The sequence below is a fragment of the Camponotus floridanus genome, unplaced genomic scaffold (assembly GCF_003227725.1).
Source record: "Camponotus floridanus strain SB8 unplaced genomic scaffold, Cflo_v7.5 scaffold1, whole genome shotgun sequence".
Taxonomy (NCBI): Eukaryota; Metazoa; Arthropoda; class Insecta; order Hymenoptera; family Formicidae; genus Camponotus; species Camponotus floridanus.
The window spans coordinates 937,857-957,362 of record NW_020229214.1 but is presented as its reverse complement, the minus strand read 5'-3'; the positions used below and the strand labels follow the sequence as shown (position 1 = coordinate 957,362).

The following is a 19,506-nucleotide window of genomic DNA, read 5'->3' as shown; positions in this document are numbered from 1 at the left end:
CAGAGAGCAAGTAAAATAACACAAAAAATGTAATCTTTGTAAATCAATTATCTTTGATGCATCGTCACTTTATTTAATCCATTATCTATATTTATCATACAAGCCACGTAAACTCCGTTTCTATTACATTGTGACTTAAAATAATAATTATTGTCAACACAACGATGTGATATCATTTACTTGGTGTTTGCTTGATGTAATATGACTATGTTATTCAAACGTACGTAGTGTGTATAACGAAAAAAGTGTTTCCATAACTTTCTTGTTAACCTCGCAGTTATATCACAATTGCGATAGAACTATTTATAAAGTTTATTATTATTTTGATTCTCTTTAGTAAGGAAAAAAAAGAAAGGGTTGTTTCTTTTTTTTCCTTACTAAATTTTATTTTGTTCCTTACTATTTTCTTATATCAGATATTACATACGATTTTTCCTCGAGATTATCGTTCCATCGGTAATAATTCTTACACTTGCTACAAATGTTAACATATACACGGAAAACGAGGTCAAGTCGTTATCGAAAGACTCATACAGAAAGACTTCATTGAGATTAAAATTAAGAATCTTAAAATAAAAATTGATATTAAATAAACAGAAATTGATTTAAATTCTATATAATGTATGTGTATATATGTGTGTGTGCAATATACACATTAAAATAAAATATAATTTAACACGACTATGATGCATAACAATGAAGTTGTTGTAAAGCAATATCCAAAATAATTCGTCATTTCGCGACTTCAATTTAAGATGTATAAATAAATACCATCAAATAATTTGCTTTGCCGTAAAAACAGCCGTTGGCTTAATATAAATCTTCAATCATGAAAGCTAATTAGTCGTGCAAATATAATATCTAATTAAGAATGATCGCCTTTGGCATCTTTGCTAATATTCGTAAGCATTTATCTTTCGAAATAGGATTATTATTATAATTATTCTCTATGAATAAGAGATTATTAACTCACGCAATTAATTAATTCCTACAATTTAATTATAAGTGTATCAAAATAACAACTATTTATTGAAGCGCGCATTTTGTACGATTTAAACATTTCAAATAAAAATGGAAACAATAAAAATTATTAATTATTAATTTTATTGCAATTTTTATAAGCAATTAATAATATGTTTTTATAATGATCTTGAAGTTTCTTCAATTGGAAATCAAATACATATTTATTCTCACGTTTTGAATTTTTTACCAATTTAAATATATTTTGCTCGACATTTGTCGAATTGAAAGAAATTATATATCGCAAAATCAAGCGACTTTAAAGTAACAAAAAATAATACATATAAAGTATTTATTAATAATTAATTTAAGATTAAATTAATTATTAATATTAAATACTTTACATGAATAATTTTCTAAAGTATGTCACTTTCAAATTCCTTAAATATTATGTGTGTGTATATTTATATATTTATTCTTATATTATTTTTATATTTTTATATTAAAATGCAAAAATAAAATTATTCTAAAACGTATATTTTATTTATTAACAATCAAAAAGCTCGCGGCAATATCGCGATTAATTTGTTCACGCTCACTGAGTTGATTTTATTTCGTGTTAATTTTGTTGTTCGTTTTTCCAATATAAAATGTTTATGTGATTAACATCGAGAATATCGCTCGATTATCAAATTCTACTGGTGTATGAACAATAGCTATATTTGCACGAATAAGTGCTATAAAAAACAGTAATAAATGAATAAAAAAACTCAGATCTAAAATATAACTCTGTTATTGTGTACGTATCATACCAATGAATTAAATTATATTTTAGTTAATAATATATACACACATATATGTATGTATATATATATATATATATAATGTGTGAGCAGTATATATACATATATTATATTTTTGCAGAAAGAGAGAACATTAAAAACAATTTAACGTTAACATTTTTTTAAACTAATGAATTAAATAATTTTTCTTTTAAAACAAATATAAATATAAGTAAATCATATAAGTCTTAAAAATTTTTGTTCGTGTGTGTGTGTGTGTATATATTAATATTTTTTAGCGATTGTCCCTGCATTTTAATTAAAACATGCTTATGATACTCTTTAAGATCTGTTAAGAGGAAAAATAATTTGTTAAATTTTAAACTCAAGAGTTTTGACTAAAATATTCGCACACTTTTACATACAAGGTGTCCCAGTTATCTTCCCAGTCATCTTTCAAAGACAGATTCCTGAGATCATCTGAAGATGATTTTTCAACGAAAATATTGAGGCACTAATAATTTTCGAATTATAAGTGATTGGAAATAAGGGGTTTTTCGTAAATTAAGCTTTGTAGAAATAAAATATTAACAAAACCACATTCTTTGATTAATTTTAAATAGAGTTTACTTTAGTTGAGTTTTAATTTAAGACTTAATTGCAAAGATATATGATGACAAAAATCGGGAACATGCAAAAAATGATGGCCTTCATTGACATTTTCGCTGTATATTTCGAAAAATTCATATCCTTTTTTGTACAAAATATTGTGCAATGTTTACATCAACTATGTTTCACGCAAAAATATTTGTTAAAGAAATTTATTTTGCATTTATCAAAACAAAGAGAATTTATTTAATCAAGCATGTATTTAATAAAAACCATTTACAATAAATTGAAAAGCGTAGTTTGTTTCTTTTATGCTGCAAATATAGAGTTATATAATAGTGATAAAAGATAGCATAACAATAATAATTTTATATAAAATTAAAAGTAAAAAAATAATAAATAAATAAATATATAGATATATATATATATATATATTTATTTAAATATATTTATGCTTTTTTAATGAACGCAAAATAAAATTTTTTAATATATATAATAATTTTGCATAAAATGATTCTTGCCTTCAAAATCTTTATTGTTTAAAAGCTTTTAAACGTTATTTTTTTCTTATTTCAAGATGTCTTAAAGAATGTATTAATTATTTTTATTTTTAACACATATAATATTGAATTTAAAAAAAATATCATTTCGTTTTTCGTAAAAAATTTGGAAAACTTACAATTTTTTAATTTATTAATTATTTATCTTTTTGAATTTTTATCATAATTTTATCATTTTATGTAGTATTAAATTTTAAATTTAATTTTTTTTAATTTTTCAAGAACGCTCCCAACTATCAATGAAATGCAGAAAACACATTTCGTAAGCAAATGTGAATAAATTCTTTAAGATCATTTTACAGGATATCGCGCGGCAAAGAAAACTCGATTTTGTTATATTGTGTTTCATGTTTATTTTTCCTAACATGCATTATCACAAACTACCGATTCTAATAGGATATAAAAAGAATAGTGCAAACATTATATACTTAAAAAAAACTATTCTTTCCTCAAACATTAGTTATATGTTATTTTACAAAAGAGTACAACAGAATGATTGTTGTTATCTTTCTTTACCAGTAATATACCTAAATTACAGTATGCATACAGCTTAGATAACGCGAATAGTAGAAAAAAATAACATAATTACAGCACAATTAAGCAAACGATATCTCACTGTAGACATGAAAAAAAATAAAACGAGTATTATCCGTGATATATGCGAAGGTAAAATAATGTTTTCAAAACGGTATGTGTGACATGACGGAGTTGGTTGTTTTACGTGGATTATTCGACAAAATAATAGTTCGTCGATGATTGCATTTTGATGGAACATCAGTGAAACGTCAACAATTAATTAACAAGAGAAAAAGGGAAAGGATGTATTAATCTCGCAGAATAATTACTCGAAGGTACATAAGATGCTCTCGACGTACTTTGCAATCCTTGAGCGTCTTATTCGAGACGATCGTGTTTCACGCAGCCCACTAATTTTATAATTAAATTCCTTCGAGAAATTTCAACGGCTCATAATCACACATTTGTCCTCTTTTTTTACGCGTCTTTTTAGACGACCGCGTTCTTCTCCATCCGTAGCTTTCTTTTTATTTGTTTTCTTTTTATTGTTGACTCAAGCAAGACAGAATAAAATTTAATTGAAAACAAAATGAAATATTTCATTTTGTTCTTACAGTTATTTATACCTGAGCACGTTTCACCAGGTGCGAGAATCGAGAAAAAAAATTGCGCGATGATTTTGCACGCAGTTTATTCGAATGCATGCGCGCACTTTATTCGAACTTGAAAAGTAATTCCGATGTCGTAATATATTTTCCAGATGGTGGCGTGGATGAAACCGCAATGATCTTCCAACAGCTCGCGAAGAATTCGTGAACATAAAAACACGCATAAAAACACGGACAACAAATGCGGAATCCTGGTGAGACGAAAAAGGACAGAGCCAATTCTTCGGCGAGGATTCTCCGATGTGCTCAAAATAAGCAAATTCTTATTTCTCTGAAAATGCTCGGCCTACGAGAAATATTTTTCCGACTTTAGTCAGCAGACAAAGAAAAAACTCATCGGTCTCCTCGTCTTCAAGGAAGCGTAGTCCTCGCGTAGAACTCTTCGTCGGATGTCCTCAAAAACTTGAACCTCCTTCTGAGTTTCACAAATTATATCTCGGAACCAGTTACGCGTAGTGTTCTCGAGGAACTTTTGCATCGATCGTGAAGCAAACCAGACGAACTTTCTTCCGGACGCGAATCTTGGGGGAACTTCCTGAGAACGCGATGCCACGATTCGCCACTTCCTCTTTCCTTTATCTTACCTCGTTAAAATGCTCTTGGCTATGAAGGAACAATTTCCACTTTGCCCGCGATAAATGTGCGCTACGAAAAAAGGGAAATCCGTAAGTCAAATTGAAAATTAAGGAGATACCTGGGAGCGTTCGCGCGAGATACGCGAGAATGAGATTCTTGCTCATTCTAATAACATCGAACAGAGGATTGTGAGCGACAGTGTTGTCGTTGTAATGAAGAAGAATGTGTGAGACTATCGTACTTTAAAATTCCAAGCGTGTCGGACGATGAGAATAGCAACCAACGTAATGCAGCGCCGAAGAGCGGATCTGAATTGAAAGTGTCGTGAAAGCACCCAGAAAACGTTTTTAAACGATTTAGTTCCGATTGACATCTAATTGAAGGCGTGATAGAGAGTTATTAGTATTCGTGAAGAGAGTATTAACGATAACGCGAATGTGTGAGGATTTTATCAACGATGTGTGAACGACAGTTGCTCTCTCGTGTAATCAACCGCAAACTCGCGACAAAGAGGCTGGAATGCAGGGTATAATCCTTCCATTTGCGTGAAACGTAACGGGAATATACTTGATACGAATCGATTAATACGATGCGCGGTACAATGTCGAGGAACGAAAAAAAACGTCGAGTTATGATCGAGCGAAGCAGAACGAAAGTTTGACGGGAATCATCGCAAAATCACGGCTCCATTAGACGCACAGCATCGTATGACAAACCGAGGGCAAAACTTCTCTTTCCGGAACAAAACGTATGGAACATACATCATCGAGTATCACGCTCGTGAATTTCAGGAGCGATATTCATCGTCCTCGGCGAGGAATTGACGAGCAAAAAACCATCTCGTCGTAAAACGGCGAGCGAATTTCACGATGAAACATCAACGACCGCTTTAACAATCGTTAAAAGGGGATCGAAAGACGGTATAATGCACGGCTGAAACGACGGTGCGCTATAAGATTCAACGTGAAACTCTTTCGAAAGCCGGAGATTCGTCGGATCTTTCTTCCAGCTGAGAAATTAGCGTAATAATTAACGACAACCACCCGATCTCTCGCCTCGTTACCGTGGAAAAAAAGCGAGCTAATATAAAATCAACGATTACGCTTCCTTAAGAAGAACAAATTACGACAGGTATCAGCGAGAAAAAGCATATTTATTATTCTAACGATGAATAAGTCGCGAAGATAATGAAATTTCATCCCATGGACATCCGGGACATGGTCGGAAAGTGGCTATTGTGCATGAAACGCGAGTGGAAGTGAGATCTAATTCGGAATTATCCGGATCGCGCCGCTTATCATCTCGCAGTCTCTAACACAGACAAAGACATACGCGGTGCTATCACAATATTATTGTCGACGACCTTACCGTCGCAATCGGAATCGCTGCCGGAACTAAACGAGATGATTCGTTACACGAGGGCACAAATATTAACGACGAAGTCGATAAACGGGAAAATGGCTTCGAATTAACAGTTTCCGTAATCGGAGCAGCCGCGAAGGCCGCGCACGATACGAGCTCGTCTCTCTCATGAATCAATTCTTTCGACTCGCCGCGCGGTCGTTCTCTGCGCGATTTCCAATTAAGATCGACCGGACGGAAAAATCGATAAGAGATTAAAAGCTCGTATTTCCTCGGCAGCCTTCACGGAAGATCGATCTTGAATAAACGAGACGAGAGGATCGACGATACCAGAGGAGCGAATATCTCTGCCACAACGAGGAGAAGCCAATCGATGAATGTTCTTTGACTTAGGACACATTCCTCTGCGACGACGTCACACCGAAGAATTTGTATCTTGTCTCGATTATAATAGCACCACGAGAGAATAGGACAAGTCTTGGCATTGAAGGCCCGCTTGAGTTGATCAACTAGTGTATGCGCGGTAGCCCAAAATATGTAAGTTATTCGAAGAAAAACGATAGTCTTCTTCATCCTCTATCCGATAATTTCGTCTATTTAAACCTTCGCCCTTTAAATCAAACATCGTAGAAACTTCGAGACCATTCGAGTATCTTGGCAATACACTAATACTTTTGGAAAGAAACGGACGAATAAATTCAATAACAACATTCAATGACAACATTCGATGCCGAGTCTCCTTACAAGCTACTGCTGTCAGAAGTTACCACCAATCACTGGGAAATCAACACAACTCGAGGGGCGAAAGAAAAGTGACACAACGCAAACATTCGAAGAGAGAGAGATATATAAAAGTTGCGTGGAAAATTCAGTTTTCTTGAAAAGAAGTTAAAAAGCTTCCCTAAACAAACGGAAAGATGAGTAAATGGCGATAGTTGAATTGCAGTAGGAAAACGAAGAAGAGTGAAGAGAAGTTTCGTGGTGGCGTTCAGCTTAAGTAAGTGACGAAACGAAAGGGAAAGAGAAAGAAAGAGAGAGAGAGAGAAATTCTCTCGCGATTCCGTCGCTATGCAGAACTTTGCAGATGAGTACTTGACATACAATGCCACGTCATACCCTTGGAACGTGACGACACTATGGTATGACAATGACACCTACATTCACAATGGCACTAACTACACGGAACTGGAACCGCGCAATCAATTTGTGCTGCCATGGTGGCGGCAGATGATCTGGACGCTCCTGTTCGCCGGCATGATCGCAGTGGCAACCGGTGGCAATCTGATAGTGATATGGATCGTGCTAGCGCATAGACGGATGCGCACCGTCACCAACTATTTCCTAGTAAATCTCAGCATCGCGGACGCGATGGTATCCACTTTGAATGTCACCTTCAACTACACCTACATGCTCAACAGCCATTGGCCGTTCGGTATGCTCTACTGCAAGATCTGTCAGTTCATCGCGGTCCTCACTATCTGTGCCAGCGTCTTTACTCTGATGGCGATATCTATCGACCGGTAAGTAGACAAAATAATAAGTTTCTTCGTTTTCAGATTTAAACTGCACTAGCTAAAAATTTAGAATAAAAATTTACATGATAATATATAGAATAAAAATTTATATGATAATATATATTGTTTTAACTTATATATTGTTTTAAACTTATTTTCTATTATAAACCTAATAATTGAAATCTAAATAATTTATTTTCAAAACTGACATGTCTACCAAAAATCATATAAATATAATAAAAAAAGATAAAAAAAATAGATAAGAAGAAAAAAAGAGAAAAAAATAGAAAAAATTTAAATATGTAGAATAATGTAATATTAACAAAGTTACTCCGCTATTTTAGCACTATTTAAATTACATAATTTGCCAAAAAATCATAGCTTTAAAATTTCAAAAATTTTAAACTTAATACATAAGATTTAACGCATAAATGAATATAAAAATTATAAGCTTTAGAGCTTAGAGATAAGTAGATTAAGCATATCTTTATATCTTAATTCTTCTTAGTAAAAAGAGAAATAGCAGTATATTTATTTCCAACATTTATCCACGTCGAGTTTTATTTTTACTCTCTTTTCTTTTCTATATTTTTAAAATATTATCCTAAGAGCGATTGCGCATATATATATATATATATATATATATATATATATATATATATATATTTCAAAATATCAGTGTAATATTTGAAATCAATTTAAAGATTTTAGAACAATGTAACATTTAAAATTTGCCCAGCTATTGCACGAGATATAAAGAGATATTCGTCAATATTAATCGTTTCTTTTAAGCGCGAATTGTCATGATACATGACGCATTAAGTAATCAATAATGCCGATAATAGGATAGATCCTGACTTCCGTGAGTTATCTTTTCCCTTCCCTGGAGTGCGCTCTCGCTTTTAGCGTGTAAATGCTTTTCGTGCTGAAATCCCACTTAGATCGATGTCCGGTCTTGGGAAAACACATTTCCTCTTGTTTATCTAGACGAGTTCACTGCGTGTATTAAAGTAGGTATAGCGTAGATGCGTCATACATGACGTCGTTAAAAACGAACGTTTCATAGCAAAATGGAAGACACAAGTTTCAGACTAACAACTGCGATCAATTTGACATTGAAAGTCGGCAAAGAAAAACGAGGAAGATAAACACTCGCTCTAGCATCATCTGTCTTGCGATTAGACGAGATGAAACTTCATAACCGTCAAAATTCAATTACATATCTCAACAAACCTTAACTTCTTATTCGCATCTCTGGATCGGAGATGTCCTCGTCAGACTATAACAGATTTTTTTCACGCATATATAAAATATGTAAGAACCGAAAAAAACATGCGAATATTTTTTAAATTTAAATAAGGATATTTAGTACGATTGCTTTTGACGGGATAGAACATATTACAGTCATACTTGTAAAAAATTGCTTTATAACAAACGATAAAAGAAATATGAACGCGCCAAAACGAACGAATAAAACAGAGATACTTTTTTGCGGGAATATCGAAACAAGTATAATTCAATCCGCCAGCTTGAAAATGTCGAGTTAATTTTTTAAAGCAACTCTGCTCTTGAATGAGAACAACTTATACTCTCAACGGAATACATAATTCACCGCTCTTTTCCTACAGTTACCGTAAATCCAGTTTTCTTTCTTTGCCTTTTAATCCAGCTAGATTACGATTCTTTAATCAGACTCGGAACGAAAGATAATTCCTTCGATATTAAAGAGAAGAAGCACTTATTCAAAGTAATTGATGATTAATGCGTTAAATCGTAAACGCTTTAAAGATTCTGTCTGAAAGTGCGAGTGCATTCGTAATATTTCGAGCGTGATCGCTTAAATTATCATGATCTCGATTAAAGATTCAGTCACTTCTCGAACCAAACAACCCGATTTCTCAAAGCCGATTATGCTAAGTTCACGTCCTATTCAGCCAAGCGAATGATTGCTTCAAGAAAGCACGTAAGCAAAGCCCGAAAGGATGAACTAACGGCGGAAACCGCTAGTCTGAATATTGTTCCCCGCAAATTGCGGGAGCTCTTCATTTTATGTGTTCTAGAAGAAAAGCCGCTATTCTAGAACAATATCTAGAGTTAAGCGTAGAACTGAGTGCCAGTCTGTTCCATGAGGCGTCGTGTAGATATTTTTACGTACATAAGAGTTTTTCTAAACCAAACGTACACTTTTCGAAGATTCAGACATTTTTTTTTGGAATCGCGATAAAAATGAATAGCGAGATAAAAATTTCGATCGTCTGCCGCCAACAGATGCGACGTATATTGGAAGGTGCTCAGCGATCGTAAATCCTGGAATTTGCTTTTTATGCCGAGAATAAAATACAGAGGAGGGAGACTGGTTGTTGCCGGTGGCAATAACCACGAATATCGTACGGACAAATTTATCGCAGGAACTAATTCTCGGATAATATCTGAGGATATTGCACGATGACAAAGCTCGGTATTTTGCAACAGACACCTATATCGAGCATTTCCAAAAAACGTCAATGAAGCGTCACGAACGGTAGTCCCCTGATAATGTTCGTTTTCACGAATGTTGAAGATCCGAGACAATATACCATATGGGGAAAACAGGTAAAGACGAAGGAAGGAAACCATTAAAACGTAGGCATCGGCGTCCAATGTGAATAGAAGTAACACGGACATTGCAGCTCGCACGTTTCGATCGATTTTCACTGCGACGAGGAAGCGCTTTTATCTAGATTATTAAATGTATTACAGTGCGATGGAGCATGTGTGTGTATCCTGCAACGAGCCTCCGTAAATGCGATGGAATCGAACGAAAAAAACTTAATCGAAAAACGGTATAATGGCGAATGTGCGCGCTCTAAATTTATATCCTAAGCCCGATTTAGGTAATCTATAAATTCGCGATAAAAAGAATTCAAGATAGAATTCTATCTCTAATTTTATATTATAGTATTAAAAAATCCTGATGCGTATATGTGTTTCGATATGTTTTTCAAAATATATTTGTATGTATTTTATTTTCCTCTATTATTTTATTATACACATGAAATTGTAAATAGAGATTTTATCCCGAATTTTTTCGTGATTTACAGACCTCAACCTTCTAAAGCGGACTCTAAGCGAATTGAATCGATCATACCCATTTAAATAATACTGCATCTATGAATACACACTAGTATAGATTTTCTCGTTTTTCAATTCATGCAATATTTTTTCATCACCCCCCTATAAACGTATGTGAGACATTGTCGTAAATATAGAAGAAGATTGGATCGTCAGTTAATTTTCTTCGGTGCGCTTGATAACCCACGTAAGAATATTGCTGTTATTACTACCTACTATCGGGGATATCGATACTTGGGTATTGCAAAGGAAAGGTCGATCTCGAAGAGATCGACGAGAAAGCAATCGTGTAACCGTGAGAGGAAGAGACTTCTTTCCTTTTATTACGAAAAAGAGGATAAATAATTGCGGGTGCGCAAAGTAAAATTCACTCGTCGTTTGAAATATTTTCGTTTCAGACATTTCAACAACTTGAGAGAAAAAAAGTCTTTCGAAAAAAAAGAGATTGGCTAACATCAAAAAGTATCGCCAATAAAAAGGAATGTAGAAGCACTCTGTTCCGAAAAAGGATAATCCCAAAAGGAATCGCAAATTATTTTGCAAAGTATTTGATCTTATGCGACTGCGACAAGCACATAATAAGCGAGTATTGGTTTCTGCAGTTAATGTGTACTTCTACCATTTGAAAGCGATTCTCGTCGATCGACAGATTACATTAGCGGCTGAAATATTAAACGTCAATAATTATCGCATTTTTTTTTTGTTTAAATTCAAATCCCAATTGATCTGCAACAAGGATGATTAAAATATGCAATCGAATGTCCAGTATTGGACACAGCATAAATAATACGATGTTATTTTTATGCAAGAATCGTCTATCTATAATATATTATTTTTCCTTTTATTTTCATTATATAGTATTTTCCACAAACGTATTCACATTATTTTATATTCCAACAGAATACATGCCCTCGCTCCTATGCAGCAACGATGAATGGCGAGTCGAGAGTTAATTTCAGGCTATTTTCGCTTGAAATGCCATTGAAAACAAATCTATGCAGTTTGTAAACTCACGCGAGCGAAAATGTTGCATACATTCCGCTATTCATCCCGAGAGAACATTATTGTTGAAAAAAATGCTCAGAATTCTTTTCCTGAGATCTCTACTTTATTCAAGAAAAATTTCCTCTCGCTTGCAGGTTTTCTCATCATTGCTCGGAGAGTTTTTTCTTCTTCTCTATCTATCTATCTATCTCTGCGGGAAGATATCTTAGAAATGCGCAGGTGTTAAATTTTCTAGGAATGAAAATAACTCATGTCCTTATAGCGTTTCCACTCGACAAGAGCGTATTTATATCATTATACATATCACGTTAACAAGAGCAATATTGATACGATTTATCATGGAACGGTCGATTAATTTAATATTTCAAATCGATTGGTTCTAAGACCCGTACTGCAGCAAAATCTCGTCTCTCTATTCATTTTTAGAATATCATCTTCAAAATTGATATTTAAAGAAACTCGAAGACTGAGATCTTTAGCTTGTAACGATATTGCAAAATCGGATATCGAAAAACTCTTTATCAAAGATTGTTATTGCAATCGAATTGCCAGGTAACAAGATTCAGTTGCGGTTCAATGTGCGGCGACAGGGTATAACAGTTCAGCGAGTTCACATTTTTAAAGAAATACGATATCGGATATACCGTAAATTTCGCCTACGGAGAACTGTTTTATCCGACAACGTTTCGCATTTATGCGGCAACTATGCGAAACTGTAAAAATTTGCTTGCGTCTGAAGAACATGCATTTCTAAATATTGACGTCATTATAACATCCCCGCGTATGTTTGGCATCCATTATTCCATACGGAAATGCACACAGTGCAACGACGTTGATAGCGAGGGGAGAAGGGGATGCATTAGCTCCTTGCGCGGTATGTCACGTACATGCTTCCGATACCGATTCAAACGAGAACCGCGCGTTGAAACAATGCCGCGCATTAGAGACAGCGCTCATCGCCGCAAATGAAATTCCGGAAAGGTCATATTGCATGACATATAGCACGAAGTAAGAGAGAAATGCGCACAGCTCCAAAAAAAATATTTCTCTCTCACCCTCAACAACAATGTTTGTCCGCGGCGGGAACAACCTGATATTTTATATCCCAAGTTGTGGATTTAGAAACATTAGAAATTCAATGAAAGAATTCAATGCGAAGAAGATAGGTAGATCAGTGAGATTGATTTTTATTTTCAAGAAATGATAAGAGAAAAAAAAGCGACGAAAAATGAATTTTGAAATATCGGAAATACTTTAGGGATATTAAGGGATATCAATTAAAGTCATCTTTATCGACCCTCAAAATGTAGCATGGCTAATGCATCGCTGATGTGAGTAATAAAAGTGCTCCTTAATAAGAATAATGCATTGGTCCATGCTGGACAGAGAATATAAATTCATGTCGAGAGAGAGACGATCTTTGATGAAGCGATGCGATTTCGATCTTGTGCATCTGTTGTACTTGTCATCTTGGTACTGTTCTATCAATTATTAATCTTAATATTCTATCAATTATACATATGATATTTTCTATTAAAAGCCATAAAATATTAAGTTTAAAATTCTATCAATTATCACTCTTTATCTTTTACTATCGATTAACTGTCCGTTCAGTGAGCTGTTAATTGCAGATTATGATTCAAAGGCGAGCCTAGTCAATAAAGACTCTGATAGACGGACAGTTTAGGAGAAATAAACGAAGGGAATGGATACTTTGAGAAGTTTATTTTTCACCTAGGGCGAACTGATCGATAGAGATGGAAAATCTGACGCGCGTAATGATGTTTTCAGCACGACATTTTTGACAATCAAACAGCAACATTTTATGTCGAGCTTCGATGCTGATTAACACGTTCGAAGACTGAAGAATTTACGGGCGCGAGTTATAATTTGGTAATCCATTTTAACTTGCCATCGTAAACGGATTGTTTACGTAGAAACTGCTCACGAAAAATACTCTTCTAGATGAAAGCTTGATCAGAGATCGCGAAGGAGATAGAAACAAACTACACATCGTATTCATTTACGATGCAGTAACCGAGGATTCGATTTTTTCAAAATCACATTCGAGAAATCGAAAATGTTTAACCAATAGTGATTTCGCGCTGAAGACAAAAGCGTAGAATGATGTTCGGATTCTACAACTATTATCGAACGACGTGGAAGAGACATCGAATGCACTCGAGAATTCTCCAACGACAGATTTCTAACTCTGACCGATCGGTGGTCTTCTCTACTCCAAAAACGACGACGATTCGCAATTTAATTTCCTCAGGATGCCGATTATCCTGCGGGGATTGTCACCGCAACATCAATCGATGATCGGTGGTTCGAGTCGCCTTAAACGACGACAAAGGTCTGCGGGCGAAATGTCTTGCGCAAGAAGAGAATGAGGATTTGACAGAATCGCACGGAAAGCTAACGAGAGCATCTCAAGAACTTTAACGATCGTTGGGACGATAACGGCGAGGAAGCAGCGATCATTAACCATCCGACACCCTCGACTATTAAAGCGGAGGAAATTCGGAATTTCCTAGAAAGAAACGTCTCTCGGGGAAAGCACTTTTGATTAGAAAAATTAATCGGAAGGACGGCGGGAACATCTTTTACCGCAAACAATCACCGACACTTTCATGCTATCGATTTTCTATCGAAAAGAAAGATAGAGAGAGGAAGAATGAAATTTACCTACATATTTTCCGATTTAATCCGATCGCGTTCGTCCTATTAAAAACATTTCATTTTGATATATATCACAGATATTTAACTACTGGACCCGGCGAACTCTCTTTGAATTGTGGACTGTCGAAACTTCACGATTCGTACGTTTGCGCATTGATATCGAATGTTACGTGCTTCGCGTATCGATGATCGAGAAGTTTGTCTGTGTTGTGCCTCACGTTTGTCAATTTTGCTCGTATTACTAGAAGCTGTGGGACAATGGGATATACAGTTAGCCGAGCGATCCGGTCATCAGTTTGCATGGGAATGCAAACCGGCACTTCAGTTGCCGTTTGTTTATGGTGAGAAGATGGTTTGTCCGCGGGCGTTGTTTCACAGGAGAGAGACTAGTTTGCACAAACTGAATCTGATCTCTCCGCACCCGCTAATTCGCTAGTTAAATATTGACGGGAATTGCTTTCCGTTTTGCGAGAACAATTCCTTTTCTTCGTTCTTTTCGATTAGACTGCGAAATTCCGTCTGGATATTTGCCGCGTTTGTCGCGGAAGCCGCAGAACGCTCAAAATTCTAGATAACGCGGATTCAAGTGCAAAAAAATAGAACTAATTTCACCACCGCGCAAAGAGCGCGGGCATGAGAGGGCATATAATATGAAATTGGTTTAATGAAATTATCTTCCAACGGAATTTAAAAAAAAAAAAATAAAATAAAAAAAGAAACGCCGAGTTTTCGAGACGTGAATTTTTCGCTAGAAAAATCGCCAAATCTGGGCAATAAGCATCTTTTTCGGGGGAAACGTAAAGGAAAATCAAAAGACGCGATATAAAGTTTACCTCGTTGAATGTGAAAAGTACCGATCACAACGTCGTATCTAAATAAACGGTTCAGGCAACAACGTAATATAACAACGGCAAGTAAACGGCAATTTCGACGGCAATATCGATTCGATCACGCGCATAAACATGGAAAATTCAATCGCTTCGCTGTCTGCGGCGAAAAACGCGGAACAGTTAGACGTTATAAAATCGAACACGACGTTGCTCATCTTCCCGAGATCCCGGTGGGAGGGTCGCGGCAAGTTATAACGCGCGAATACCGCCTTAAATTCCAACATCAATACCGCTCGTAGCTGGAATATCGGCGTTTCGCGAGACGAGCATCTCAAAATTCAATCAAACAGTCGAGAATCGGAATGAACTCTTAAGCCGTCAGTAACTTCGCCTCGCGGCGGGGAACTTGCGTTCCGTTCTGCCAGAGATAACGTCGGATGATAAAACTGTGACGAGGCGGAAATCGACGCGGGTGGACGGGGGTCGAATTTATGTAAAATCGGACATGCCAACGCGAATGTGTCAATACCACCTTGAATCGCAAACAATAGTACAGCCGCGCAACTGTCCATCAGTATCCAATCCGTCCGGAACAAAATCCGGAAACAAAACCTGCGAGATCTCCGTTTAAAGGGGATGCTGCAGCGCGGCGCATCTCTGGACAGTTTCGATCGATACAATGCAAACATTCGCTTTATCAATAACGTTATGTGGTTGGAAAAAATAAATTTCATCGAAATTCATCGATATGTTTGAAAAAGATGAATAAATTTCATCGAAATCCACAAACTATTATAACAATAAACGCGAAAAGGAAATGGCAACGTTAACAGTGTGGATTCGTATGTCGACTATAATAATTTTCTCTGAAAATTACGAGCAACCGAAATGCGCGCCGAGAATAGATTTCCGCTGGACTCGCAACGACGGGAATAACGAATCTGTTCGTTCCGAGATGGAAAATTAGATTAAACGCGCGAAAGCCCGACAGTACGCATCGGCAGTACCTGGACAGATGCTCCAAGTGTAAGCGACCAAACCTGTTGAGTCGCAACCTGTTGCGACGGCTAAATAATGCGAAACAATTTATTCCGTTTGTTTGAATCGAGGTCGAGCGTTATTCGTGAAAGGGAAAGTGCCAAGATGCGCGGTCCGAGGAGCAGCTTTCCTAGTTCTTCGCTCGCTCGACAATTAACGTCATTCAATCGGTACGAATAACATAAATAAGCGAGGCAACAACGTGAATTTTAATCGAAATACCGACGATCTTGTCGCCAACAATTAAAGGATCGATTAAAATTCCAATGCCGGCAATGTCCTCATTCATGACGATTCCTGATCGATCCTGGACGGAGAATGGAAGACGAAAACGGAATGCGAATCTTAAAGACAATACTGACTCGAGTCGGAGACGCAATTTATCGGGGATGCGAATCTATTCGCATCTGCCGATTGTCTGCATTCAAAACTTCAATGTCGAAATGTCGCTCCGAATCGATCTCGAGGCGAGAATAAACGTCACGAGTTGCTATCACCATCACGTCGAATTGATGATAAATGGCGAAGCAAACCTCTTAAATTTTATGAGGAGGATTGAGTGCGCATCTTTGACCTTTAATAGTTCTGGCTGGATGAACATCTTCGACCTTTAATAATTCTGGCTGGACGAACATCTTCTGTAACATCCGTTATCGCAATTCTGTATACACCTTGTTCTATGTACACCACAAACAATAATTCAAATCGCGAAGGGCTAATTTGAACTCGAGTTACAAAGCAAATTGCGATGAGTCAACCGATACCTGGAGAAAATATAAGAAAACTGTTCTTGATTGTGTCAGCTCAGAACTAAGTTATCTGGAACGCTGCCAAGTAGAGTTGAATGTCAACGAGAATTACAATTACAACGTCAACGTCAACATCGACACATACCCGATTTGCATTATCGATCAATAGCCTCCTCCCCTCCGCAAATAATAATAATAATAATAATAATCCAACAAATCAGCTAAATGAATTTTCCGAAAAGCACAGCTATAACCTCGGCACGAATTACAACTTCAGTTACAATCAGAGTGGAAAGTGCAAGAAAGGCTAACACGAGTTGTGTTGTATAATACAGCAACAACGAGGATAAGAACATCTAGATGAGGATGCGGAAACGATAAGAAGTTCCGGAGCAGACAACCGCGGAGGATCCGATAATCTGGCCCGTTTTCCGAACGAGTTAATCCGTAACGGTCAATCATCCAAGTTTGGCCGAGATCAACGTTTATCGAAACCGATTACGCGGTTAACGAGGGATTTACGTTGGGTAGCTGATAAAATATGCATTGCATCTAGGAAGCGGTCGAGCGATTATCCAGTCGCTGTAAAATATGTCGCAAAAATAGTATACCTCTGGAATAATGAGATTAGCAAGACGCGAATCTAATGAAGTAAAATCCACTTCTGCGCATAATGTAAATTTATAAGTTTAATTACAATCCTGTATATTTGAGCTGTAAGATAATTATATATTCACGTATAATAATATTCACGTATAATAATAATGTTATTTTAGTAAGCTTTTTTCATATTGAATATGATTCTGATTTTTCCAAATTCGTCAATTTTGAGAAATTTGATTAAAATTGGAAAATTGAACTTTTAATATATTTTGTTATAAAGTTGAAAAATTGGATTATTTTAATGTATTGTGTTATAGCTGTGCTATATGCGATGTGTTGAAGAAATTTTGTTACAATTAAAGTAAAAGATAGAATTACAATTACAACGTCAAAGTCAACATCGACACATACCCGATTTGCATTATCGATCAATATCCTCCTCCTCTCCGCAAATAATAATAATAATAATCCAACAAATCAGCTAAATTTTGTTAATAAAATTTTCAGCCCTCTAGAGAAATTTGTTGTGCCGATTTGGAGATATTTATTATTATAAATTTTGCGTCTATCGCGAAAAAGTTGCGAATTAAAAGTTATTAAAGATCTAATAAATAATTTAATTATATTTCCAAATTAAAGATTTTCTAAGTCGCTGATTCTTTTTGCAACTTTATTATTGCAAATTTCTCAAATGGAAAAATTTGAAAATCAGATTCGTATTCAACGTCAAAAGAAAAATTACAGAAAATGATTAAGCTTTTTTCTTATGCTTAAAAAAGTTACTTTCTATTCAATTATGTAATAAAAAAGTAATGTAAAAATGACGGACAAATACGTGAAAAGAAAGAGATATTTTTGAGAGAATTATCTTTCAGAATGCAACGGTGAAATATCATATTACATTTCTATTTTACATCGTGTTTTGACAAATTACAGTATCAACCTATGCGAAGATGTGATTTTACATATGCTTTGAAAAAACATGGATAATTCAGTTGAAAATTCATATACCGTGCTCGCTCACTCAGTCTATTTGCATTTCAAATTATATTTGGGAGGCATCCTTGCATTCTCGAGATGAAAGGACTTTTTCTAAAGACCTTACGTGTAAAAAAAAATAGAAACAATGTTTCGTGATATTTTCTGAAATATTGCGGAAGCAGTAAATTCACGCATAGCAATATGCAAAGTTGAATGTCATATTAATTTCGTAATAATTTATATCGCTCGTATAATATAATTTTTACAATTCTCCAAATTTATTCTGAGAGATCGGAGGGTTAATATTTCCCGTAATTTATTATCGTGACGATGCAACAAGAGTTCAGTAGGGTCAAGACCCTGATTCGTCTAAGATGATCGTCGGATTTCATAAAACATGATAGTGTAATTGGGATCAGCCCCTTTTCCCCAAAGGACGATATCATTGACAGCGAATGAACCTTCTGAGAGTTTTCGTACAACCCACTTTCTTATAAACGCCTCGTCATTCGTATCCAGAAAACGTACAGCATATGACAGGTTATCTCTTTCTTTTCCAGAAGAACATCTATCTTCCACAACTCTCCACAATAAAAAGTTATAAGCCAAGCCTTGTTAAAATTCGAGACGAAATTTCGGAAGATGTCTAAAAGAGACATTTAAGAGGGCGTCTGAAAAATAAGATGGCTTTTGAATCTTTGTATCGCATGGGAATGCGAGCAGCTGCGTGAAAAAAGTAGAGCGATTAACTACATCTTTGACATATGATAGATGGCAACATTATCAGGATAATTTTCTCCGTGTGAAAATTTACAAATTACTTATTTGAGGCTTACCTAAAGTACAAAAGAAGAACAGTTTTCCCCTCGAAAGTACGAGTAAGCGTATAAATCGAACGTAAGGAGGTCATGCAGACCTTTCTCGATCACTGTTCTTTGCTGTATAGCTTTGACGGCTGAC

At 35.5% G+C, this 19,506-nt stretch overlaps 1 protein-coding gene across 4 annotated transcripts in view; it reads left to right on the top strand.

The window, feature by feature from the left end:
* The window catches only part of LOC105250392 (tachykinin-like peptides receptor 99D), a 78,714-nt gene that overhangs the window by 38,797 nt on the left and 20,411 nt on the right, over positions 1–19,506 (top strand). For 3 of the 4 annotated variants that reach the window (XM_011256449.3, XM_025410087.1, XM_025410191.1), the window contains exon 2: positions 4,188–7,553. In XM_011256449.3, the coding sequence (XP_011254751.1) occupies positions 7,102–7,553 (452 nt within the window). In that variant the 5' untranslated portion in view covers positions 4,188–7,101. The remainder of the gene's footprint in view (positions 1–4,187; positions 7,554–19,506) is intronic. The other variant, XM_025410151.1, reaches the window with a different exon arrangement.